The 27,270-nt window shown below is 37.5% G+C and overlaps 1 protein-coding gene across 1 annotated transcript in view; it reads right to left on the reverse strand.

Annotated features, from left to right (window-relative positions):
- The window catches only part of LOC150080477 (disintegrin and metalloproteinase domain-containing protein 10-like), a 540,219-nt gene that overhangs the window by 59,025 nt on the left and 453,924 nt on the right, over window positions 1–27,270 (reverse strand). The window contains exons 7-8 of the mRNA XM_090380704.1: window positions 26,035–26,212; window positions 11,167–11,326 (exon numbers count right to left, since the gene is read on the reverse strand). Of these exons, the coding sequence (XP_090236830.1) occupies window positions 11,167–11,326; window positions 26,035–26,212 (338 nt within the window). The remainder of the gene's footprint in view (window positions 1–11,166; window positions 11,327–26,034; window positions 26,213–27,270) is intronic.

A 27,270-nucleotide genomic window follows, 5' to 3' on the forward strand; every position in this document is an offset into this window, starting at 1 on the left:
TCAACTTCCACAACAACAGATAGAAGTCTGTTCCAGCAATCAACTACCCGCTGGCTAAAGGCAAACATCAGCACATCTATTCTACAACTGTCTTTCCTCAATTTGAATCTATGCCCCCTCAGGTTCTTAATCTGAGCAAGCAGAAGTATTTCATCAGCATTGAGCCTGCTCAAACCATTCAAGGCCTTGTACACCTCAATCAGATCACCTCGCAGGTGCTTAGTTTCCAGATGCTGTAACTTGCAGAACTTAAGCCTTTCTTTGTAAGCGCACCTCTTTGTTCCTGTCACCAATTCTTGTTGCCCTTCTCTGTACTCATTCTAGCAACTCTACATTCTTCCTAAAATGAGGCCTCCAGACCTGTATGCAGTACTCAAGGTGCGGCCTGACCAATGCCTTATACAAAGGGATAATCACCTCTTTGTCTCTTTAGCAAAATTTCTATATATATTTACCTTGACAAAACTTCATGATCTGCTCTGGCAGCCCATCTGCACTGCTCAGAGAGCTTCATATCTTACTGCACAATTACCCCCAAGTCTTTTTCATTCTCCACCTCCTGAGTGTAGTACCACACAGTTGGTACGTTTCTCTTGCGTTACTGCTACCTATATGCAGTACTTTGCATTTGCCAATGTTAAACTTCAATTGCCACTTCTCGGCTCATCTGCCTAACTTTTCTAGATCCTGTTGCAGTAGCATACTATCTTTACTGTCATTAACAACCCTGCCAACCTTTGTATCATCTGCAAACTTGGAAATTAAGCCTGATATACCTTCATCTATATCACTGATAAATACACAAAACAACAATGTGCCCAATATAATTTGTTTGATAATGTGATAAATTTTGTGATAATTTTGATAAATATTGATAAATTTGTTTGATAATATGAGTTTAACAGAATGGTATTTTTTGCATAACTTCGCTTTTGCTTTCCAAAAAGGTTTATAACAGCGTTGCCATTTGAGATCTGTAAATCATGCCAGATAATCTTCAAAAAGGAGCTAAATTTAAAATTTAAAATAAATGGTGCTAAATAATGCAGTAAAAAACATGTTTGTTAATTTTCTGTATGTTTTTTTTTTATAACACCAGATTTTCCTTGTAGCTTCTAAATTAAAAGTCTTATTATTATTCCTTAATCATTTTAAATTTTGTAAGAATTTAATTTAAAGCAATTTGTCTTAATCAGAATACCGTATTAAAATTCATTCATTAATCTAACTTCATAATGCAATGCTGTTGTAACCTTACAAATGCTAATTTTGATTTCTTTCATGTGTTAACTTCCCCTACATGCCTGATGAAAATGTTCAGTTGAACCTCTAGATGTCGCCAAAGTATTAATTGTAAATTGATGTAATTTACTTCAATAAACATTTAAAACTCTGTCATGTGGTGTAATAGTCTTTTAATGTCTTTTAAATCATAGATAATAAAAATCAATTTTTGATATTTTAAAACAAGGTGATTTTAACAGAATGGAAACTTCAATACACATCCATGATGAACTGTCTCGATTTCAATTTTGATTCTCGAAATTTGAATAGTACCATATTACAATTCCCAATTTTCATTATTTTTATTGAAATTAAACTGAAGTTTCTGTTTCCTAAATCAGATTTTAAATCTTCCATAAAATGTAGTGCTATACAGCATTGCATATTACTGAAGTACATTTTGTTCTTAGCACTTTGAAAACAAAATTTACAAAGGTCACTCAAATGACCATCTACTCTTAATGCATAACTATAGCTATGAAAAGTGCTTGCTACTCGTACTATCTGCCTTTGCACTTTCTCTTTTGCCAATTTTCTTGAATGGCAATGTATTCTTATGCTGAGAAATACAGGGTTCATCATGTTTCTTGTGTTTCACTTCATTACGATGCCTTTCAACATCACTTAATTTGGCTGTCAGCATGCATTTACAATATTTACAAAAACATTTTAAATATTCACCATCTAATTTTCACAGCCAGTTCTTATATTTATCATCTTAGAGCCCTTAATCACGAAAGTGTTGAATATATTTTTTGCTCATTTCTAGAGAGGAATAAAATTAAACACTACTATTTAATATTAAAATGTACAAGTGAATAAAAAAAAGTCACATACTCAAAGTAAGTGAATTGTCACAAATGGAAAGACAAATTTTTGTCAATCCTCTGTTAAACGTATTCAGAACAATGGATGTCATGTGGAAACGATTTGAGTTACCACAACTGTAGGACACTCCAAGAATTTGAAAAGTGAAACATGGATTAAGTGACCCTCTATTAAGCAGCATTCTCTGCTAAGTGATGCATTTTTATTGGTCCCTTACTAAATCCCACTTGTGAACACTCTTAAGCACCAGCAGCAAACAGCACAGTCAGCCTTCCAAAGCTAATGTAACCTATAATTAAACAAGCATTTTTATTGTCAAAAAGTTGCCTTTTTCTTTTTCTATTTATTTTTTTATTTGGTTGGTCAGTGTGAAAATTGTTGGTCAGCTAAACAGGTTACAGTTTCCCTTTTTTATCACAACAAATAATGATACCATAAAACAACAACATAAAGGGCAATACTACTGCACTAAAAATAAAACCCAGGATTTTAAAAGAAATTTACAGAAGAGGAGCAAACACATGCCACGACTTCAGTTGAGGCATTGTTTACATAACCAATTTACAATGCAATGCCATTATAGTAATTGGGAACACAGAATGTCCATATGTGCCATCAATTAGAGCAGGGTTACATGGTTTCCCTGTAAAGTTTTCGTTTTGATAAGTTTTTTAAAGTGCTGTAACTACAAGATGCTGGGCAGTTTAGTGTGCAGTGTTAAGAAATGTCACAGCACAGATAAAGAAATGCTTCAAATATGGTGCCAGAAATTGTGAAAAACACCAAAACAGCAACACAGCATTGATAAACACAATAAAAGTAATTGAAAATTTCATCTCTCTAAATAAGAAATTAAACCGAACACAACACAATGAGAATGTGCTAGATAATGGGCTATGTTAGGGTAATTATGAGTAAGAATGGGTGCATGTATACTTGCATGTGCACCAATGCTAGGAGCATAGTAAATAAATTTGACGAATTTGAAGTGTTGGTCCAGACATCAAAGGTGGATACTGTTGGGACATCAGAGAAGTGGTGTCACACAGATATCAAGAATGCAGAATTTGAATTTGGGGAGTAAAATGTGTACAGAAAGGATAGACAGGATAGGAAGGGAGGAGGGGTTATGCTGTTAATTAAGAAAAACATGAAATCTAAGGCAGTGCATCCAGCTGAAATGGGTGGCCAGAACAATGTTGAGTCAGTTTGATGTAACATAAGCACTGGGAAAGCAGGAGGGAGGGAGTGTGTTATAGGCCTAATAACTGTGATTAGTACAATGAATAACTGTAGAGAGAAATAGAGTGGGTCAGTAAATCAGAATGTCTTATGATAGGGGATTTTAACTTTCCAGATATTGACTGGAACTTGTGGATTGGTCACTTGCACACTAGCAAGACTTTTGTGGATTTATTGGATGACTGTTTTCTACAGCAGCATGTTCAAGAGGCAACCAGGGGAAGTAATACTTTTGATCTAATTATTAGCAGTGATTATTCATTCATTAAGAATCTACAAATAAAAGAACCACTAAGTGGCGGTGATCACAGTGTACTGATTTGGGATTTACTTAAAAATGTAACTACCATCAGGGGTAAAGGGTAGGGTTTTTGCTTTTGTAACGGTGGCTATGGTGGTCTCAAACAGTTTTTAAATTCTATACAATGCGATCAACTGATGATGTTACCAACAGAAAATTCTACATGGGAAGCATCAAGGAATTAATCACAGAAGCTACTAGGCTTTAGCATTAGCAAAGGCACATGATACAAGAAACCAAGCTTATATAGCATCAGCCCAAAAAACCCCCCTTATTTCACACATCCACTCTCTCCAAATGTTTATCAAGTTCTGCCTTGAATCTATTTAAGCTATCAACTTTTACAACGACAGATGGAAGTTTGTTCCAGCAATCAACCGCCCGCTGGCTAAAGGCAAATTTCCGCACATCTATCCTACAGAACTTCTTTTCATACCAAATGAGAAATACTGTTTAAGGTTTAGGCCTAAATGGATGTCAGATGAACTAACGAGACTCATGGCAGAGAAGAAAAATGCATGGGATGATGCACATAAATTATCAGGCAACACAGAAATATAAGAACCATCAGGCAACACAGAAATATTATATTTATCTATGGTAAATATAAGCTAGTCTGTAATCAAGTCACAAAGGAGGTTAGGCAAGTGAAGGCAGATTATGAGAAATCTTTTGGCAAGGATGCAAAAGGCCGACCGGGCTAGCTGGGTAGGTAAAGTGCATGCCTGGCAACCCAAAGGTCGCGGGTTCGATTCCCGCTTCGGGCTTGGATCAAAGTACTGCAAAAACCTTGGGAGGTGCATTATGGCCACAGAAGCCTATGTGCCAACTACCAAAAAAAAAAAAAAAAAAGATGCAAAAGAAAACAAACAGCAGACTTCTTTACTTATATAAAATCTATATAAGTAAAGAAGGTTTGGCTTCAATGGTTTGACTGTTGATGATCCTGCTCAGGTAGCTGACAAACTGAATGAGCATTTTGCATCTACATTCAAACATGAGGAATTCTGTAGGAAAGTGGAGGCCAGAAATTTATCAAACTCTAATAGGGAGCTAAATGACTTTGTAGTAACTGAGAGGAAAGTGGAGGAGAAATTGAAGTTAAATATAAGAAAGGCACCTGGAGTGGATGGGATCTATCCGGTTATATTAAGAGAAGGAGAAAAGGAAGTAAGTAAACCCTTAACCATAATTATGATAGCATCCTTGGACTCAGGGGAGGTCCCCACGGTCTGGAGATGTGCGAATGTATCCCCAATTCACAAAGGTGGTTCAAAGAGTGACACGAGTAATTACAGACCTGTTAGTTTAACTTCTGTTCTGGGGAAAGTAATGGAGTCACTGGTTCAAGAAGCAATGAAGGATTATCTAGGCAAGACTGCAATTACATTCAGGCACAGCATGGGTTTGCATGGTTGAGTGGGAGAAGACACAGAGTGGTAATCAATGGACACAGCTCATCGTGGACTGTTATTAGTGGAGTCCCCCAGGGTTTGGTGTTGGCACAATTGTTGCTTTCTATATTTATCAATGATACTGATGAAGGTATAACAGGCTTAATGACCAAGTTTGCAAATGATACAAAAGGTTAGCAGGGTTGTAATGACAGTAACGATGGTATGCTGCTGCAACATGATCTGGAAAAATTGGGCATTTGGGCAGATGGGCTGAGATGAGGGGTGGCAAATGAATTTTAACACTGACAAATGTAAAGTACTGAATATGGGTAGCAGTAACTCCAGAGAAACATACCAACTGTGTGTACTACACTCAGGATCATCATCATCATTAGCCATTTTCAATCCACTGCAGGATGAAGGCCTATGCAGCAACTTTCCAGTTTGTTCTGTTTTGTGCAATGGCCATCCATTTACTACCCATGAACTTGTGAATTTCATCTGTCCATCTCTGTTGTTGTCTTCCAGGTTTTCTTTTAGCTTCTCTTGGGTACCATTCTGTTATTTTCTTAGTCCATCTGTCATCATTTCTTTGAGCTACGTATCCTGCCCAAGTCCATTTCAGCTCTTTACTTTTGATAGGAAAGTCCTTTACTTGTGTTTGCTGCCTAATCTATGTTGCTCTATCTATCAGTCTGATTCCTACTATAGTTCATTCCATTCTTCACTGTATAATTTTCAGCTTCTCTTCCATTCTTTTGATGAGTACCCAAGTTTCACTTCCATAAGTGATGGTGGGGAGTATACATTGATTCATTATTTTACATTTCAGACAAATTGGGATATTGCTCCTCAGTATGTGACTATATTTCCTGAATGCTATCCATCCGAAATTTAGTCTTCTCTTGACTTCCAGCCATTTATCATTATTAAAGCTAATGATTTGTCCCAGATAAGGTGCCTCCGTAGCCAGGTGGGCAGGAGCAGTAGTGCATAGCATATGCTTCTTAATTAGACCGGGGTTCGAGCCGTTGACTACCAAATACGGAGGATGCAGAAGGTCAGGGAATGACCACTGCATATCCCCAGCCTGGATAAAGGGTGACGGTTGGCGTCAGGAAGGGCATCCGGCCATAAAAAAAAATTCATGCCAAAACAATAAAAACGCTGACCCCATATATATATAATGGGAAAAAGGCAAGGGAAAAAATAAAAAAAAAACTTGTCCCAGATAAGTATATGAACACACCTTTTCAATTACTGCTCCTTCAATGATTATATCCCTTTCTGTGGCATACTTGTTCATCATTACTTTTGTTTTAGCCATATTCATCTTTAAACACTCAGGATAGTGGAGAATAGAAAAGACCTGGGAATAAATGTGCAGTCAGATATGAAGTTTTCAGTGCAGTGCAGGCAGGCTGCCAGAGCAGCTCATGGGGCCTTGTCAGTGACATACAGGAACTTTGCTGGCAGGGATAAGAGGGCGATTATCCCTTTATATAAGGCAATGATCAGGCCACACTTTGAGTACTGCATACAGTTCTGGAGGCCACATTTTAGGAAGTATATAGAGCTGCTGGAACAAGTAAAGAGAAGGGCAACGAGATTGGTGAGGAGAACAAACGGGATGCTCTTACCAAAGAAAGGCTTAAGTTCTGCAAATTACAGCGCCTGGAGACTAGGCACCTGTGAGAGATCTGACTGAGGTGTACAAGGCTTTGAATGGTTTGAGCAAGCTCAGTGCCGATGACATTCTTCCTCTCGCTCAGATTACACACTTGAGGGGACATACAGTCAAACTGAGGAAAGACAGTTGCAGAATAGATGTGTGGAAATTTGCTTTTTGCCAACGAGTGGTTGAATGCTGGAACAAACTTCCATGTGTCGTTGTGGAAGTTGACGGCTTAAATAAATTCAAGGGTCAAACTGGGCAAACCTTTGGAGCAAATGGATAGGTGAATAGGAAGTGGTTTTTTTTTTTTTTTGTCTGATGTTGTATAAGCCTGCTTTCTTGCAAAATATGCCAAAATATGATAGAAAAAAAAAAAATTAAAAAAAAAATGTAAAATTTAATTAGTCTATATAGACGATGAGATTATTTTAAATAAATTACCATATTTTCCAGACCATAAGAACATACTTTTTTCTCAGGAAAAGTTTGCATAAAATTTCCCTGCATCTTATGGTCTGAACATATATGGTTTTTTTTTTTTTTTAGGTTAGACTGTATTCTGCAGGAGGGGGCACAATGCCCCCTCCTGCAGAATGTTGAACATGAAGAATGTTGCATATCGTAATTGGCTTGTTTCTAATTCTTCAGTTTAATTTTCTGCCTATAGCAAAACTCGCAACAATTGTAAAGCAGTTATTAATCAGTCCAAATTAGAGTTTGAACAGGCTAAGAGTAGAAAACTTGCTTCTTGCCCTAATGGTAGCCGAGCATTCTGGTCTCTTGCCAAAACTATTGGCCGCAACTTTTGCCCATCTCTGTCCAAACCAGATGGTTCTGTTGTCATTTCAGCCAAGGATAAAGCTGACCTGCTAGCATCCCATTTTTCTTCCAGCTCATGTATTAATGATCTTGGTAAAACACCTCCCACCATTCTCAACACGCTCCATTCAATGCCTCCTGTGGTCTTCCGTCAAAAGGATATCAGAAGGATTTTGATGAATCTCGATGCTAAGAAAGCTCCAGGTCCTGATGGTATTTCTCCACTTGTTCTCAAAACCTGTGCTCCTGAACTTACTCCTATTCTTTGCCGCCTTTTCACTTTCTTATTCCAAAGGTATTTTTCCTTCTGCTTGGAAATTTGCTCATATCCAGCCAGTTCCTAAAAAGGGTGACAAATTCCTCCCATCCAATTATCGTCCCATTGCAATTACTTCTACTCTTTCTAAAGTAATGGAGAAATCAATTAACCGCCAACTCTTTAAACTACCTAGAAACCTTCCGTCTGATCAACAATTGCCAGTATGGATTCCGTCAGTGTCGATCCACTGGTGATATTCTGGTTTATGTTACCCATTTATGGACTAATTCAATGGAAAGGTTCGGTGAAACACAAGTAGTTGCTCTTGACATCTCAAAGGCTTTTGATCGTGTTTGGCATAAAGGTCTTCTAAACAAGCTTCCATCTTATGGTTTGCCAACTGTTTTTAGTAATTGGTCATCCAGTTTTCTCTCTGATCGCTCACTGAGGGTGATGGTAGATGGCTCTCTGTATTCTAACTTCTCCACTAATGCCGGTGTCCCCCAAGGTTCAGTTCTTTCCCCCAATCTTTTCCTCTTGTATATTAATGACCTTCTTCCATTAACTGGAAATCCTATCCATAGTTTTGTCGATGATAGCACACTGCATTCTACTTTCCATTTTGAGAAACCTTGTCCTGCTCAATCAGCTTCAACTTCTTGAAAATCTGCTACCAATTCCTTAAATGCTGATCTTCAGGTAATTCTCCAGTGGGGCAAAGACAACTTAGTTGATTTCAACCCTTCTAAAACTCAGTCTTGTCTTATGTCTCGCAAAAAGGATTCTTCTGCTCCTATGCTTATCTTTAGTGACACTCCGATTTCTAGGCAAAATGATATATCTCTTTTGGGGATTACCCTGACTTCTAATCTCTCTTGGCACAAGCACATTACAAATATTGCTTCCTCTGCATCTAAAAAACTTGGTTTTCTCTTTCGCTCTCGGCGTTACTTTTCTTCCAAACAGCTGCTCACTCTGTATAAATCGCAAATCCGCCCTGCCATGGAATATTGTTCCCACATCTGGGGTGGTGCCCCCAAAACCTCTCTCAGGCTTCTTGATTCCATTCAGAAGAGGGCAGTTAGGTTAATTAATGATTCATCTCTAACAGAGTCTCTCTACTCGCTTTCTCATAGACGTACTGTTTCTGCTGTATGCCTCTTCTACAGATACTTCCATGGGCACTGTTCTTCTGAATTGGCTTCTATAATTCCTGCTCGCTCTTTCAAAACAGTCCGAACATGTGCTGCCACCAGCCAACATCCATTTACTGTCCAACTTCAAACCCACAGAACCAACTTTTCATCTTCCTCATTTATTCATTCAACTGCCGTTTTCTGGAACATCCTTCCTTCATACGTATACCTCTCGTGTTTGGGGTTCACATAAAAAAAAAAAAAAAAAAAAGCACATGTGCTATACATAGCTCTTGTGAGTGGTATACCTATTGACATGAAGGAAAAAAAAAAAAAAAAAGCTTAAAAATTAGAGAATGAATACACAGTTTTCAATTCACTTTTATTGCTAAACTTTATAACTCAGATTGCACTGTCAGTGGAACCCATGGTTCATATTTAATGTTTTTTATTGTTAATTTAATGTTTTTTATTGTTAATTTAATGTTTTTTATTGTTAATTTAATGCACAAAAGGGACTAGTGGGCTCCTCATAGCATTAGCGTATAAGCACAAACATTTATTTATTAACCTATATTAAATTTATTTTAGAAATGTAAAATTGTTTAAATTTTTTTATTAAAACAGTTAGCATATACAGTAATTTCTTTACATACTTAGCAAGAACACATGGTGGTGTAAATCAGTAGTGTGTGTGTCACATAACCTGCACTTTCAGCAGGATATGTGACATATTGTAAGGAAGAGGTTGGCCAGCCCTGTTTATTGCTTAGCATATCAGAGTAAGGTATTACATGTCTCACTAGAACTTCTCCTTTTTAATATGGATTGAAAAAAAAAAAAAAAAAAAAAAAAAAACCCTACAAATTCTACTTCCTTTTAGAGAGTAGAATTTCTAGAAAGTTTTGCAGGGAATTAACATGCAGCTCTAGCTTACCTTAAATATATAAGATACTAACTATCCCCAAATCCTGCTTCTTCTTGCTGAGTTCTACACATGCAACAAGAACTATAACCAATCAGAATTATTGGTATTAGTGATAAATTGATCGATTTTATCTGTGACCACTTAGAATCAGTAATCCTGTCCATAAATCAATGAGTCACCAGTGGAGAGAGAAAAGCATCCCTTTAGCTAATGGCGCCTCTGTAGCTAGGTGGGCAGGAGCAGCAGTGTGTAGCACACTTGATTAGACCGGGGGTCAAGCCCATGACCACCAAATACGGAGGATGCGGAAAGGTCAGGGAATGACCATCGCATATCCCCGGAGCAGTATGGCCTTAGCTGCTAATGCTCCTAAAAACCAAATAACAAACAAACCTTTAGCTAATTTTTATGTGTTTTGTGCAGTATGGTAGTTTTAATTTGTTATAAATTTATAGTCCTGACAAAATGGATGCAAGACAGAATGGGATTTTCATACACGTTTGGCATTAAACTATACCAAAGGACATGGAAACAGGGCAGAAGAAAGACATTTTGGTTTTCCTCTAACTGAGAAAGATGATACCTTTAAATGTGAATTTGTATTTTAAATATATGCAATACAATATTTTTTTTCCAAAATTCTCCTCCTAAAATCTGGGTACATCTTATCATTCAGAAAATATTGTAAATGAATTTGACAGGGAAGGGGAGGGAATTATACTTCTTATCAAAAGCTCTCTCAAAGTGATCAGATCGTACACAGAGTCAGATCAAGTTCAGACGGACAATGAGTCTGTGTGGTGCAAGATGCCATGTAATAAAGGAGGATAGTCAGAGGGTGTTATAGGTCAAATGAGTCTGAGGAGTATGGAAAAAATCTTTTTAAGCAACTTGAATGGCCAGCAAAGTGTGATGGCTTCACAATGGGCGACAACAACAACCTGCTTCTTAAAGATTGTAAATCATGGACTGGAAAACTATAAAATGTCCTTTATGAGGTTGGAAATAAGATACATAAAATATTCTAGCAGTTGCCAACCAAATGGAAGGGGGGATAACCATTAGAAAGGGCCTTGTGTGCAGACTTCATTTAAGAATCATTTTGAAGCCTTTACACTCAATTTTTGGCCAACCAACCTCCTAAGATTTCAATCGAACCGAATACTTATAAAATTAAGTAGAAACAACTGTCCAAGGTACAAATTTGTCATCATCCATAGTATTGCCTTTAATGGCATGAAGGCATTAACTTAATTTAATTGCTGTCAAGAAATTTTCTGTATAAAGCAATAAATACCTGCATATCACACTGGGTCTAAGATGACATGGAGGTTCATCTCGTGGTGGATTAGTACGCATTGGAAAACAGCAGCTTTCTTCACAATCTTCTTCCCAGCCACAATCACATTCTTCACCTCGTTCAACAACCCCATTACCACAGATTGAATCCTGAGGCTCTGCAATTAGTTAGTATTATACAAATAAGAAAAAAAATGAATATAAAAATATATACATAATATTTATTTATATTAAACAGGAAAATATACTATATAACCTGATGTTTCTAAAAATAAAATATGTACATTTTTACTTGTTTTATTCAGTTAGTTTGTTTTTATTAATACAGTAAACGGTAAACCCTTGCTAATCTGGATTAACTGGAGGGAAGAGGTCATCCGGATTAATGAAGCAAAAGATAGCTCTAAAAGACAAAAAAACTTAGAACACAAATAAATAGAAAATTTAATAGTATTAGTATTAGTAATGGCCGCATGGTACAAGAAAGCCTATGGCTTATGCTGCATCAGCCAAAAAAAAAAAAACCCGAATAATACAATGATAAAAAAAAACAAACAAACAAACAAAAAAACTAATAATTAATAAAAGAAAAGGAAAAGGAAAAATAATGATATAGGTAATGCTGATGAAATTAAGTAAAGAAATCATTGTAGAGTCTTTATTTACCATATTTTCCAGAAATAGCATGTCTTATTTACCATAAGACACTTTTTTTTTTTTTTTTTTTTCCTGAAAAAAAAAAAAAAAGAGTATTTTTTTTTTTTTTTAGGTTAGACTGTATTCTGCATGTAACTGTACAGCAGCCTTAGGGCCTTTATTTAAAAACTATAAAAAGACAACAATGTACATTTATCCATCGATATGTTTATCGACATATTGATAAATGCATCATCTTTTTATATATTTAATAGGTGGCATTGGCGTACTATGCCAACGCCAATTGATTGTTGCTACGAATACCACTTAAATACAGCTTTTTCAGCAACACTTCTTTTGATTTTTTTAATGACTGTCTATTTGATACACTGCTTTTATCACTCCCCACATCGAATTTTAAAGCAAATGCCTTTATAGATTCTTTTTATTTTTTTGATATCTGACAAGTCTGTTGGCCAATACCAAATTCTTCAGCAATTTTTTTTTCCAGGAACATCATTTTTAAGTTGTTCTATCACTTTGAGCTTGTTAATGATAGTTAAAGTAACATGTTTTCTTTTTATTCCACTTTTCAATTATTTACAACTCATAATTATATAAAATATGTTAACTTATGTACATATATAAGTACATAAGTATAAGGAAGTATCCAAAGGAAGCAATACATGCAGTAACATCCGTCCGACTCAGGGTCAACAGCGATACTGAACAACATGCAAGACAATGTAAGATCCATCTCCCTCTGTACAGTCAGAGTGACTCATCTCCCTTCTAAATCATTAGCATTAGTAGACGCAAATGATGCAAGAAAGCAAGCTTATGCAGTATCAGCCAAAAAAAAAAAAAAACACTTCCATTTCACCCCTCCGTTCGTTCAAAATACCTGTCCAGCTGAGCCTTAAATTTATTTAGGCTATCAACTTCCACAACAAGGGATGCAAGTCTGTTCCATCAACCAACTACCTGCTGGCTAAAGGCAAATTTCCGCACATCTATCCTACATCTGTCCATCCTCAATCTGAATTTATGCCCTCTCAGGTGATTATTCTGAGCAAGAGGAAGAACCCATTGGCATTGAGCATGCTCAAACCATTCAAGGCTTTATACACCTCTATCAGATCACCTAGCCGGTGCCTAGTCTCCAAACACTGTGATTTGCAAAACTTAAACCTTTCTTCGTAAGAGCAACCCTTTGTTCCATTCACTAATCTTGTTACCCTTCTCTGTACTCGTTCCAGCAGCTCTACATCCTTCTTGAGATGAGGCCTCCAGACCTGTATACAGTACTCCAGGTGTGGCCTGAACATTGCCTTATACAAGGGAATAATCACCTCCTTATCCCAGCTAGAAAAATTCCTGTATATCATTGACAAGACACCATGAGCTACAGCCCATCTGCACTGCTCAGAGAACTTCATATCTGCCTGCACAATTACCCCCAGGTCCTTTTCATTCTCTACCACTGTCAGTGTAGTACCACAGAGTTGATACATTGTTCTAGGGTTGCTGTTTCCCATATGTAGTACTTTACATTTGTCAATGTTAAACTTCATTTGTCACCTCTCAGCCCATCTGCTCAACCTTTCCAGATCCTGTTGCAGCAGCATAGCGTCAGTAGTGTCCTTAACAACTCTGCCAACCTTTGTATCATCTGCAAACTTGGACATTAAGCTTGATATACCATCATCAATATCATTTATAAATACAGAAAACAATAATGGACCCAACACTGAACCCTGAGGGACGCCACTAATAATATTAGTCAAACCCATGCTGTGTCTGAATTACTGCTGCAGTCTTGTGCAGGATCATCTAGAGAAGACTGCAGCAATAATTCAGACAGAGCATGGGTTTGTTAAGGGAAAGTCTTGTCTGACAAATTTGATAGGATATTATGATGTGGTTACAAAGGAACTGGATGCAAAAAATAATTTTGATATCATATATTTGGATTTCAGGAAAGCTTTTGACACTGTTGCACATGGAAGACTATTGTACAAATTGGAGCAGAATGGTATTAACGGTAAGTTGCTACAATGGATAAAAGGATGGTTAAGTGGGAGAAGACAGAGGGTTGTAATCAATGGGTGCTGCTCTTCGTGGACTAATGTTATTAGTGGAGTCCCACAGGGTTCGTGTTAGGTCCACTGTTGTTTTGTACATTTATCAATGATATTGATGAAGGTATATCAGGCTTAATGTCGAAGTTTGCAGATGATACAAAGGTTGGCAGGGTTGTTAATGACAGTAATGACAGTGTGCTACTGCAACAGGATCTAGATAATTTGGGCAGATGGGCTAAGAAGTGGCAACTGAAGTTTAACCTTGACAAATGCAAAGTACTGCATATGGGTAGAAGTAACCCCAGAGAAACGTACCAACTGTGTGGTACCACGCTTAAGGTGGTAGAAAATGAAAAAGACCTGGGAGTAATTGTGCAATCAGATATGAAGTTTTCTGAGCAATGCAGATAGGCTGCCAGGGCAGGTCATGGAGTTTTGTCAATGATATATAGGAATTTTGCTAGCAGGGAAAAGGAGGTGATTGTCCCTCTGTATAAGGCAATGGTCAGGCCACGCCTTGAGTACTGCGTACAGGTCTGGAGGCCTCATTTTAGGAAGGATGTAGATTTACTTGAGCGTGTACAGAGAAGGGCAACAAGATTAGTGAGGGGAATGAAGGGATCCTCTTACCAAGAGAGGCTTAAGTTCTGCAAATTGCAGTGGCTGGAGACTAGGCACCTGTGTGGTGATCTGATTGAGGTCTATAAGGCCTTGAATAGGTTGAGTGCGCTGAATTCTGATGGGATCCTTCCACTTGTTCAGATTACGAACCTAAGGGGGCATAAATTCAAATTAAGAAAGGACAGATGTAGAATAGATGTGCGGAAATTTGCCTTTAGCCAGAGGATGGTTAATTGCTGGAACAAACTTCCATCTGTTGTTGTGGAAGTTGATAGGTTGAATAAATTTAAGGAGGAACTGGACAGGCATTTGGAGGGAATGGTGTGATTTTTTTTTTTTGGCTGATGCTGCATAAGCTCATACACTTGCTTTCTTGCATCACATGCCACTACTACTACTACTACTACTACGATGAGCAGTGTCCATTGATTACCACTCTCTGTCTTCTCCCCTTCAACCATCCCTTTAGCCATAGCAGCAATTTGCCTCCAATGCCACACTGCTCCAATTTGTGCAGCAGTCTTCCATGTGCAACAGTATCAAAAGCCTTTCTAAGATCCAAATATATAATATCAAAGTTATTCCCTGCATCCAGTTCTTTTGTGACTGCATCATAGTATCCAATCAAATTGGTCAGGCAAGACTTTCCTTTAAGAAAACCATGCTGTGTCTGGGCTATAACTGAAGTCTTGTCTAGATGATCCTGCAGTGCTTCTTCAACCAGTTCTTCCATTAATTTTCCTGGAACAGAAGTTAAACTCACAGGTCTATAATTACTTGTGTCAGCCTTTCATCCTCCTTTGTGAATTGGGGTCACATTTGCACATCTCCAGTCTATGGGTAACTCCCCTGAGTCCATTGTATTTATTGCTTTATACAGAAAATTTCTTGACAGCAATTAAATTAAGTTAATGCCTTCATGCCATTAAGCTCTCATAATTATGGCTAAGGGTTTGCTTACTTCCTTTGCTGCTGCTTTTAATATAACTGGATAGATCTCATCCACCTCGGGTGCATTTTTTATGTTTATCTTCAACAATTTCAACTCCACTTTACTCTCAGTTATTACAAGATTATCTAGCTTACTGCCAGAGTTGAAAACACCTTGGCATTCCCCTCGCTGAATAACTACTCATGTGTGAATGTCAATGCAAAATATTAATTTAGTTTGTTAGCTACCTGGAGCACGATCATCAACAGTTGGACCATGGATATCAAGTGGAACAATCTGATTCATCTCCTTCCTTCTAGAGTTTACATAAGTAAAGAAGTCTTCGCTGTTTTTTTTTGAATCCTTTGCCAAAGATTTCTCGTAATCTGCCTTCGCCTGCCTAACCTTCCTTTGTAACTTGGTTACAGAAAAGCTTATATCTATCATAGACTTCTGTGTCACATGTTAATTTATATCTATCTCATGCATTTTTCTTCTCTGCCATATGTCTCATCAATTCATCTGGCATCCATTTAGGCCTAAACCTTGAACAATATTTCTTAGTTGGTATGTAAAGCCTAGTAGCTTCCAAGATAAGTTCTTTGAATGCTTCCCATTTTCAATTTGCTGTTGGTAACATCATCAGTTGGTCCCACTGTATAGAATTTAAATACTGTCTCAGGCCATCGTAGTCGCCTTTATGAAAGCAAAAACCCTTCCCTTTACCCCTGATGGTAGTTACCTCTTTGAGTAAATCCCACTTCAGCATACTGTGATCACTGCCACCTAGTGGTTCCTTTATCTGCAGATTCCTAATGCACGAAGAATCACTACTGATAATCAGATCAAGAGTATTACTCCCTCTAGTTGCCTCCCGAACATGCTGATGTAGAAAAAGAATCATCCAATAAATCCACAAAGGCCTTGCTAGTGTGTGAGTGACCAACCCATAAATTCCAGTAAATATCTGGGAAATTAAAATCCCCTATTATAAGACTCTCTGATTTACTGGCCCACTCTATTTCCCTGTACAGTTTCTTATTATACTCATCAGAGTCATTAGGCCTATAGCACACTCCTACTCTCGATTTTGATCTCCCAATGCTTATGTCACACCAAACTGACTCGACAATGCACTGTCCAGCGATGTCGACTGGCTTCACTTCCTTGGATTTTACATGTTTCTTAACTAATAGCATAACCCCTCCTCCCTTCCTATCCTGTCTATCTTTTCTGTCCACATTGTACTCTCCAAATTCCAGCTATGCATGTCTTATATCTGTGTGACACCCCGTCTCTGATATCCCAACAATATCTGCCTTTGATGTTTTGAGCAATACCTCAAATTCATCAAATTTATTTACCAAACTCCTAGCATTGGTGTACACGCAAGTATACATGCACCTGTTCCTATTCTTAGCTACCCTAACACAACCCATTTATTTACTTGTACCGCAATGACTTCCAGCAGTCTCTGAAATACCCTGCATCTTGTTTACTAGGCTGCTGCTCATTCCAATAGAAGCAGTGCAAGAATCACTTTCACCTCTGCCAGTGGCTACTGTTAAGCTATTAGTCCTTGTTATCCCCCCAAAGCTAGCAGTTTTCCGACCCACCTAACACTGCCTCGATAGCATCAGGAAATATTCTTGCACCCTTTCTATTTAAGTGTATCCTATCCCTAGAAGCAGTCTCTCCTGTTAACAAGTACAGACCAGGCTGAAAAAAATTCTGCCACTTGAGCCTTGCACAATCTTTACAGAGCCGAATTGATTGACAAAGCTCGCATCATATACTTCATCCTATCGTGTCTGGGCAGAATTGCAGACACTTTTAAATTCAACCCTAATTCACGGCTTTTTTTCGACAGTGACCTGTACTTGTTAAGTAATTCTGCTAATCACGTGTGTCTTTCAAAATATTCAACTGTGAACAGAATTTTTCATATTTCAATCTGGATTAGCTGTAACTGGATTAGCGAGGGTTTACTGTATATATAGGGTGTTACAAATTCCCAACTCACAGAGTTAGTAGTTATGTTGTTTTCGTTATTTGGTTTTTAGGAGCATTAGCAACTAAGGCCATATTGCTCCGGGGATATGCGGTGGTCATTTCCTGACCTTTCCGCATCCTCCGTATTTGGTGGTCACGGGCTTGAACCCCGGTCTGATCAAGAAGCATGTGTTACGCACCGCTGCTCTTGCCCACCTGGCTATGGAGGCGCCTCCAGAGTTAGTAGTAGTAGTAGTAGTGGCATGTGATGCAAGAAAGCAAGTGTATGAGCTTATGCAGCATCAGCCAAAAAAAAAAAAAAAAAAAACACACCATTCCCTCCAAATGCCTGTCCAGTTCCTCCTTAAATTTATTTAACCTATCAACTTCCACAACAACAGATGGAAGTTTCTTCCAGCAATTAACCACCTGCTGGCTAAAGGCAAGTTTCTGCACATATATTCTAGATTTGTCTTTTTTTATTTTGAATTTATGTCCCCTTAGGTTCATAATCTGAACAAGTGGAAGGATCCCATCGGAATTCAGCATGCTCAACTCATTCAAGGCCTCATACAACTTAATCAGATCACTGCATAGGTGCCTAGTTTCCAGCCACTGCAATTTGCAAAACTTAAGCCTCTCTTGGTAAGAGGATCCCTTCATTCCCTTCACCAATTTTGTTGCCCTTCTCTGTACATGCTCAAGCAAATCTACATCCTTCCTAAAATGAGGCCTCCAGACCTGTACACAGGACTCAAGGCGTGGCCTGACCATTACCTTATACTGAGGGACAATCACCTCCTTTTCGTTGCTAGCAAAATTCCTATATATCATTGACAAAACCCCATGACCTGCCCTGGCAGCCTGTCTGTATTGCTCAGAAAACTTCATATCTGACTGCACAATTACTCCCAGGTCTTTTTCATTTTCTACCACCTTAAGTGTAGTACCACACAGTTGGTACGTTTCTCTGGGGTTACTTCTACCCATATGCAGTACTTTGCATTTGTCAAGGTTAAACTTCAGTTGCCACTTCTTAGCCCATCTGCCCAAATTATCTAGATCCTGTTGCAGTAGTACATTGCTATTACTGTCATTAACAACCTGCCAACCTTTGTATCATCTGCAAACTTTGATACTAGCCTCATATACCTTCATCAATATCATTGATAAATATACAAAACAACAGCGGACCCAACACCGAACCCTGTGGGACTCCACTAATAACATTAGTCCACGAAGAGCAGCACACATTGATTACCGCCCTCTGTCTTCTCCCACTCAACCATCCTTTTATCCATTGAAGCAACTTACCCTTAATACCATTCTGCTCCAATTTGTACAATAGTCTTCCATGCGCAACAGTGTGAAAAGCTTTTCTGAAATCCAAATATATGAGTTGTAACAGTTTTTCTTGTTTTGCAGTTCTCTACTACATTTTAAATATTAATATGGTATGTACTCCACAAGATTAAATTAGTGTTATTGCGTGTAGCTGGAATGAGACAGAGGGAGACTTGTAACAAATTTCATAGAAGATATACGGAAAACCATTTAGAGTAGTCCATAATTCTTCAGACAATTTGAGGATTTAGCTTTTGGAACTGGATTTAGATAACGTAACTTCCAGATTGATGGCATGGAGTTTTTAGCTCTTTGTTGAACACTTGGCAAAGGATATAAATAATGTTAAGACTACAAACTTTCAATAGGAAAGAGAGAAATCTGCCCAGGTTGACTATGACTTTATTAAGAAGTGAGGGTTTGATTATGTAACTTGCACTGGCAGTGTTTTACTGGTCTATTTTCATTGAACTAAAAAGGTTTCTTTAAAAAGGTTTACTGTATAGGTGCCTATATACAGCCTGTTTAGGAAACTATTCTTTATACAGCAGAGTTAAGTTTATTAATTGTTTTTATTATCAACACTGATAAACTTTATTGGCATATTTATCATTGCACTCCCTAACCCCTCGAAAACCCAGGGGCTCACATCTGGTAAGTATGGGCTTGGCAAATCCAGGGTACTGAGTTTGGCATGCACCTCTGTATAAACGCACCACTGAATTTGTTGGGCATGTGTTGTGTCTTATGTAAGGCACAGTGGCATAGCTACCATGTAGCCAGGCAAGGCAATTGCCTCAGCGCCCAAGCCTTTTAGGGGCCTAGAATCTTTGGCTCTCTCCTCTTTTTGCAATTTTAATTAATTAATTAGGGGTCTGAACATGTTCTTTGCCTCTGGGCCTGAAAAAGGGTAGCAAAAATGGGCTCCTGGGAAGGCGGCCTCTAAACGTTAGTTCACTTCCATCATGGTTGTCTGTGATGATATACAAACCTCTGTATAATGGCCAGAAATGAGTGTAATGCTATGTTTGCATAGTGTGTGTGTGTGTGTTGTTTAGTTGTTTCTGGCCGCTTAGCTACCAGGAAGGCTGCTTCCCAGCACCCGTCCATGCCACAAGGAGGCAGGCTCAACTATACATGTACTAAACTAAATGTAATATTTCCAGCACCCAAAGGAAGAAGCACAAGTCCTATGGGTGCAGCAGTCTCCTGTAACCACGTACGGTGGTGAATACCACAAAGAATTCTGCATCCACTGGAGGAAGTGTAATAGCAGTGGATGCCAGCAGTTCCCGTACCCAGGAAGTCCAAATCTGGGTCAAAGCAGGTGAAAATCCTATCTCTAATAAACTGGAGACCAGCAAATCCTGCCCCTGAAGGGGCTAGCATAAAAAAAAAAAAAAAAAAACTGTTCCCAAAGGGACTAGCATAATTAACAATTTTAGAATAAAAATATTTAAATGGACAAAATATTATTACGTTTCCAAATGAAAATTTAAAGAAAGATAATAATAAATTTAATTAGATAAAATGTTAAAATAATAATTATTATTAAAGAAAAAGAAGTAAAATAATTAAGGGAAAAAAAGAGACAGAGATAATAAAGGTTAACACTATCCTAAGGAAATAATGACGCTGAACTTCAACACAGGAGGGTCGTAAAAGTAGTTTTGTTGAGTACAGAAGTCAGCTCAGTAATCTGCGTCATCTCTTAAAGACCCACATAACAAATTTCTGCAGAGCTGAGAAGGCATTTTGATTTACAATACGATATCTTTCATTTCTAGGAGAGAAATTATGCACTGTACTAGATAACGTTTGTCTTAAACCTTGGTAAACTGGGCAAAAGAATAAGATATGGCTCCAGTCTTCAGAGGTGCCGCAGAAACAGGCATCTGACATAGCTAGATTGAATTGGAGAAGATGAGCATTCAAAGAACCGTGGGCAGTTAGAATATATGATGTAAGAAGGCTTGGGTAGAATCAAAGCTGATTACTTTTTGAGGAAGTGAATTTAATATCAGGTATGAAACATTTGGCTACTGCTCCTTTGGTTGAGGAATTCCATCTCATTTGCCATCTTTTATGAAGCTCATCCAACATTTTGCTTTTTCATTCTTTGGATCGGCAGTGGGATCATGGGTCAAACTGGAAAAAGTTAGAGGATATCCTTTACGAATATAGTAAGCAAAGCCTTTTTGTACAGATCCAGAGAAGAGATAGCTTGCAAAGATGCAGTTCTACAAGTTCTCAGGAGAGCTAGCAAAAAGGTACATTGGACCACTGAATTTCATGTGTGTTGTGTCTTATATATGGTGACACCTAAACGTTAGTTCAACTCCGCCATGGTACACTGTGATGAGTACAGAGCTCTGTGAAATGGCCAGATACAAGTATGGTGAAGTGCAAAGTGTGTCTTGCTCTGTTGTTTTGCTGTATCTGGCCACTTAGCTACTAGGAAGCAGTGATCACCAGGATGGCTGCTCCCTAGTACCTGTCCACACCACGAGGAGGAGGGCCACAACAATACGGTTACTGTCAAACAAAAATGACAAGGTAAAAATCCCGCATCCACTGTAGGAAAAATAAATTCCAGTGGATGACAGCAAATCCCAACCCGGTGGTACAACAGATAAATAAAAAATAAATAAAAAATAAAATAAAATAAAAATAATAAAAATATAAAATAAATAATAATAAAAAATAAAATATATATATAAAAAAGCAATGAATGTAAGCAAAAAAAAATAATAATAATATATAAAATAAAAATAAGAATTCTCTTATTTTTATAAGAAAAAAAATGATTGTAGGCAAATAAAAAAAATAATAAAATAAAAACCGAAGAATAACGAATTGAGAAGTGGTCATGTAGCTTAGTGATGGGATGGCAATCAGCAGTAGTCGAGTCATTAGAGAAATCAGTAGGTAAAATCTGGTTCTCCTTGTTTCATAATAAAATTTCAGGTAGACTTGGCCATGGCACAACATGACTCAGTGGAACTGATGCCAGGAGGAGAGGAAAAACATACAGTCAATGATGGTAAGTGAAATCACAATTTAGTTATAAGGCAGATATCCTGATAGTAGGGAAGCCGGTTAACTGGTGCCGTCTGTTAAAAATTTCTTTTGCAAATTCTTGGAAGATTTCAAGAGTTTCCTTATTTGTAAAAAACTTTCATCAACTGGTGAAATACCACCACTTTGCTTATTGGAGGCTTGAAGTGGTGAAACCCATGTTTAGTCTCTAGAGCAAAGTTTCCGGCATCCCCCTCTCCCCATACTTCTCCTTCAACCAATGCACGGTACTAAGTACTATAGGTTTTGATACCTTTCGTGTTTGGAGTTTTCATAAAAAAAAAAAAAAATTAAATCGTGTTCATTTCCAGGAGCAAAGTGATGAGATGTAGTTGAGATCTGTTGCTGAAGGTCTTGGTAAATTGGGCAAGAGTAAATTACGTGTTGGCAGTCCTCGATGCCACCGCATAAGCAAGAATCTGTAGTGGCAGGATTAAACTGTAAGAGCTTCGCATTCAATGATCCATGACCGTTATTAAGTATGATGTGCAGAGACTGGGGAAGAACCATTTCTGTACAGTGTTGGAAGAGGTAAATGAGATGTCAGGTATAAACAACTTGGTTACAATACCTTTAGTAGACAAGGACCACCTGGATTGCCAACAGTTGGTTAGAAGATTCCAGCACTTCTCTTTTTCTTTCTTTGGGTCAGCAGTTGAATCGACAGTAATATTAAGGAGGTTGTTTTTTTCAGTTGTTGTTTGGTTTTTAGGAGCATTAGCAACTAAGGCCATATTGCTCCGGGGATATGCAGTGGTCATTCCCTGACCTTTTCCGCATCCTCTGTATTTGGTGGCGATGGGCTCGAACCCCGGTCTAATCAAGAAGCGTGTGCTATGCACTGCTGCTCCTTCCCACCTGGCTACAGAGGTGCCTATTAAGGAGGATAATAGGTATTCCTTTCTTAATATAATAGCAGAGACCTTTATAAATAACATGCAGGTTAGCAGATAAAGTGCCTGCAATAGCTTGTAGGGCCAGTGTGGAGACTGTACGGCATGTTTGAAGCAGCGCCAAGAGAAAAGACCTTTGTATAGTATCCAGTTGAGATTTTACGGTAAGAAGGTACTTTGAAACCAAATACAGGAGGCATATGATAGAACTGGGATAAAGAAGGTTACGATACAAGATACGGAGAGTATTGTTTGTTTTAGTCCCCATTCTTTCCTAGAAATTCTGAAGAAAATTGATGTAAAGTTCTTAATCTTTTTAGAAAGATGCTGCAAGTGTGATGGCCGGACGGTCATCTAGGAGAGCACCAAAGTGTTTGTGTGTGGAGACTAGAGGAAGTGAATTTCCTTGATATTTTATTAGTGGAGGCCTACCATAATTTAGTCTTCCCTTAAAGATCATCATTTTTGTTTTTGTCACTGAAACGGTGAGCTTGTTTTGAGTGGCCCAGTCGGATAGTCTGTAGAGAATATTATTTGCAGAAGTTTCTAGATCCCTTCTGGAATTTCCACGGACAAGAATGGATAAGTCATTGGCATAAGCTATTGTATTTATATTAATCAAGTCATCATTGAGGAGAAGCCAATAATTTAGGACTAAGTTTCACACTAGGGGTCCAAGAATAGACCCTTGGGGGGCAGCCACAAGTAATATGTCTGGATATAGACTGGTGTTTAGTTTGTATTAAGACAGAGCAATTACTAAATTAGTCCTTAATGAGAAGGTATAATAACTGAGGGCAATTTGCAACTCGAAGACAATGAACGACACTCCCCCACCATAGTGTATCAAAAGCACCTTCAAAGTCTATAAATAAAATTAGAGTATATTTAAATGTGGATTCATCTATGAGCTTTTTCATTTGAAACAATGCATCTTCACACTGGCCTGGTGTAAAGCTATGCCATATTGAAGGGATGAATTTAAATTGGCCACCGCAAGCAGTGAATTAATTCTAAGACTGATTAAACATTCAAATAGTTTTCCTAAGTGGGAAAGCAGGGCCTGTAAGATTTTGGGTCATGCTGAGGTTTTCCTGGTTTTGGTAAAATTTTCAATAAAGCTGACTTCCAGATAACAGGAGGATAAATTAAAGAGGCAAGGCATGTGATTTGGCCGTAGCTCAGAGAAGCGTTTATGAAAAATATATTCCAGTAGATCTAATCCAGGACATTTGTACTTTTTCATTGAATTAACTGCAGATTTTAATTCATCCAACGAGAAAGGCAACATTGAAGTGGGGGTGAAATATGATTCATTTAAATTTCTGATTTCAGCTTGCACAGGGGAGTCAAGGGTGGATCGTCCTGCGGGAAGAGCCTATCTAATATTTTAGTAACAGTATTGGTCCAGTTTAAAGAGTCTTCAGTATTTGTTATAACAGTATTAAGGATATCTCCTGGATTTATTTTGTTTCTGCAGATTTTGTAAGTCAAACCCCATGGATCGTCGTTACCAGCAGTTTTTACCAAATTTTGTCAGGATTCCAACTTATTTTTTTTTGATGGTTTTGACATATAGTTTCTTAATATTTTTAAATTCTTGGTGTAGTCTTGAGAGTTCTGATGGTAAGATATTGTTATTTCTTCGGGCTTTCTGAAAGGTTTTTCTAGCTGAATTTGATCAAATCAGGAAAAATAATTCTATATCCAAAGGAGTCAGTGTTGATGGGTTGATGTAAAGTTCTTAATCTTTTTAGAGAGATATATACTACTCGCAGATTTCAATTCTGACAGACATATACAGATATGTCATGGAGAATTTCTATAACATATAACTTATACCATATTGTGCCATTGTATATTATGTCTGCATGTGTGTGTGTGTGTGTGCGTGTGTTCATGGGTATGTTTCAGCCCACACGATATTTGTATGTTGTGTGGGCTGAAAAACTTTGAATAACCTACGGGGAACCCCAACGCCTCTTCCCAAGATGGGCTAACAGCCGCGATTGAAGGGCCCTTTAAAAATTCCTCCAGTCTTTGAGAGGAAGGGAACCCAGACCTCTCCAAGCAAGTAACAAGTGGCGAAGCCAATGTACTGTGGAGGAGGACTCCAAAACAGTAATGGTAATGAAGATAATAGTTCCACACACAAATGCACATACATATTCAGTAGTTAACACGCAGGAATTTTATTTGTTTTATTTTTTATTATTATTTATTTTTATTTTATTATTATTTTATTTATTTATTATTATTTTTTTAAAATTTATTATTTTTTTAAAATTTATTATTATTATTTTTAGTTAAATTTTGATTTATTTATTATTTAATTAATTTAATTATTATTTAATTATTATTTTTAATTTAATTATCATTATTATTTTTTTTTTTTTTTGCAGGCGTTCTGGTGGGTCGCCAGAGCACTGGATGCTGTCGCCAGACATTTTGATTTATTTTCTGGTGCGGGATTGCCCTGTATTTATTCTCAAGTGGTGGCAGGGTTTTTTTTTTTTTTTTTTGCTGGCACTCAGGTATGGGCAGCCTGAGTGTGGGATGCTGGCACCCATCTATTTAACACTGCCTCAGGTGGGTTTGGAGTTGGTGCTAATTTGCACAGTGAGGCCTATAGTGGACCCAGGTCTGGCTCTACTTGTCGGGGACGGTCACCGGGAGTCAGCTGCCTGGGTGTTGGCTGCTTCGCGGGATGGTCTGGGTGCAGCACGCATGGCATGTATTCGGGCCTCTAATCAGAGTTTGTTGTAGATAAGATTTTGGGTGGATTTGGTCTTGGGGCCACCGAAAAAGAACATAGATAGAACAAGCATGAAACTCATAAAAACGGGAGGGATTTTATTAATTATTTTAAAACATGAAGTATTTTGTATTTCGAAAAGAAAAAAAAAACGCTTCAAAGACTCATATTGTGATGAATAAAATAACGAGTCATATAAAACAAGAAGAATATTTCCATTTTCTGCCTTGTGTTTTCATAAATAAAGAAGAAAAAAAAGTGCGAGTTTGGGTGGGTGGATACTTGCATATTGTGCCATGTTATATATTGTTCAATCTCTACGGATTTCGAAAGTTATTACCATATCATTTTAGCATACCATGCGATCTTTAGCAACGGTTTGGCTGTGCCTTTTTATATCCATCACGCTTGACAGCAGCGTTTCTGCGAAATTCAGAAAAATATTGGAAAATGACATAAGAAAAGAAAATCGCGATTTTCATAAATAGAGAATGCAGATTTTTCATAAAATTTGAATATCTGAACACAGTACCTGTGAAACAACCTTTCAGACTCCTGGCTTTGGTATTCAGAACAGCGTTGATACTTCTCAGACTACACGGCGAAAATCTGTTGTTATTCTTTTTGTCTCCGGATGTTGCTCTCGCAAACATAATATAGTTTCCGTTATCGCCGCCAGGAGTACAGATTTTGTCTTCTTCAGGATCGTGCTGGAAATTGTAGTGATACTTTAATGATTACACAAATACACATACATACATACATTCATACATACATACATACCCTGCAAAAAGAGGGTGCAGTGGATGAGAAGCATCCTGGCTCCAACGCATAACAGAGGTCCTGAACATGTGTTATTTAAATAGTTATAACAATAAGTTGGAATGGCCCAAAATGCCATTTGCACGGTCCTATGTGTACACACGATTTCTTGTATAACAGAAAGAAGATTAGTTCAGTGTTTACCTTAAGATCAGTTTAGTGTTTACCTTAAGCATAAATAAAATAAACAATTTGTTAAATAATTTTAATATTGATTGAAATCCATTTTCCTTTTATCTTATTTGAACTCCATTCTAAGCCAATTTGGGGCCCTTGTCGCTGATGACTTAAGATTAATTTTTACCAGCATTTATCCTGTTTGATGTTATTCTAAATCATTTTGTTAGGAAGCTATGAAATACTTCTAACATATTATGATTACTTTTAAACGAATATTGCGTTTGAGTTTGCCAGTTTTTAGGAGGGAATTGCAGAATCGGTAAAAAGTTAACATACCATGAGCGTGGATAATTTTGAGATAAACCTACTCTGTTCTACTTTTCCATGATACTTATATTAGATTGCCAGTTATTCATAGTACAATCCCGAGACTTCGCGCGTCCCATGAGGTTGGGATTAAGAGTTGCCACTTCACGGGATTTTAAGGGCAGTCTTCGAGTTTGAGCATACCATGTTCGGGCTCTGGGTTCAAGAATGGTAGATAAAAAATAAAATTTGCGTTTCATATTGTGGTGAATGTGATAACACTGTATGTTCTTATATGTATTCTTAGAAAGTATATAACTTTCAAAACTTCATTAGCATTATTATACATTATTATATAATTCATTATATATATTATGTATATATATCATTATGTATATAGTTCATTATAACATATAGTTCATTAGCATTATTAGTAAGGTCAAAATAATGCAAGGAAGCGAACATTTTCCACACCAGCCAAAAATAAACAAACAAAATAAATAATTAAAATAAAACAGAA

Source organism: Mastigoproctus giganteus, chromosome 9, assembly GCF_048544385.1.
Source record: "Mastigoproctus giganteus isolate SK-2022 chromosome 9, ASM4854438v1, whole genome shotgun sequence".
Taxonomy (NCBI): Eukaryota; Metazoa; Arthropoda; class Arachnida; order Uropygi; family Thelyphonidae; genus Mastigoproctus; species Mastigoproctus giganteus.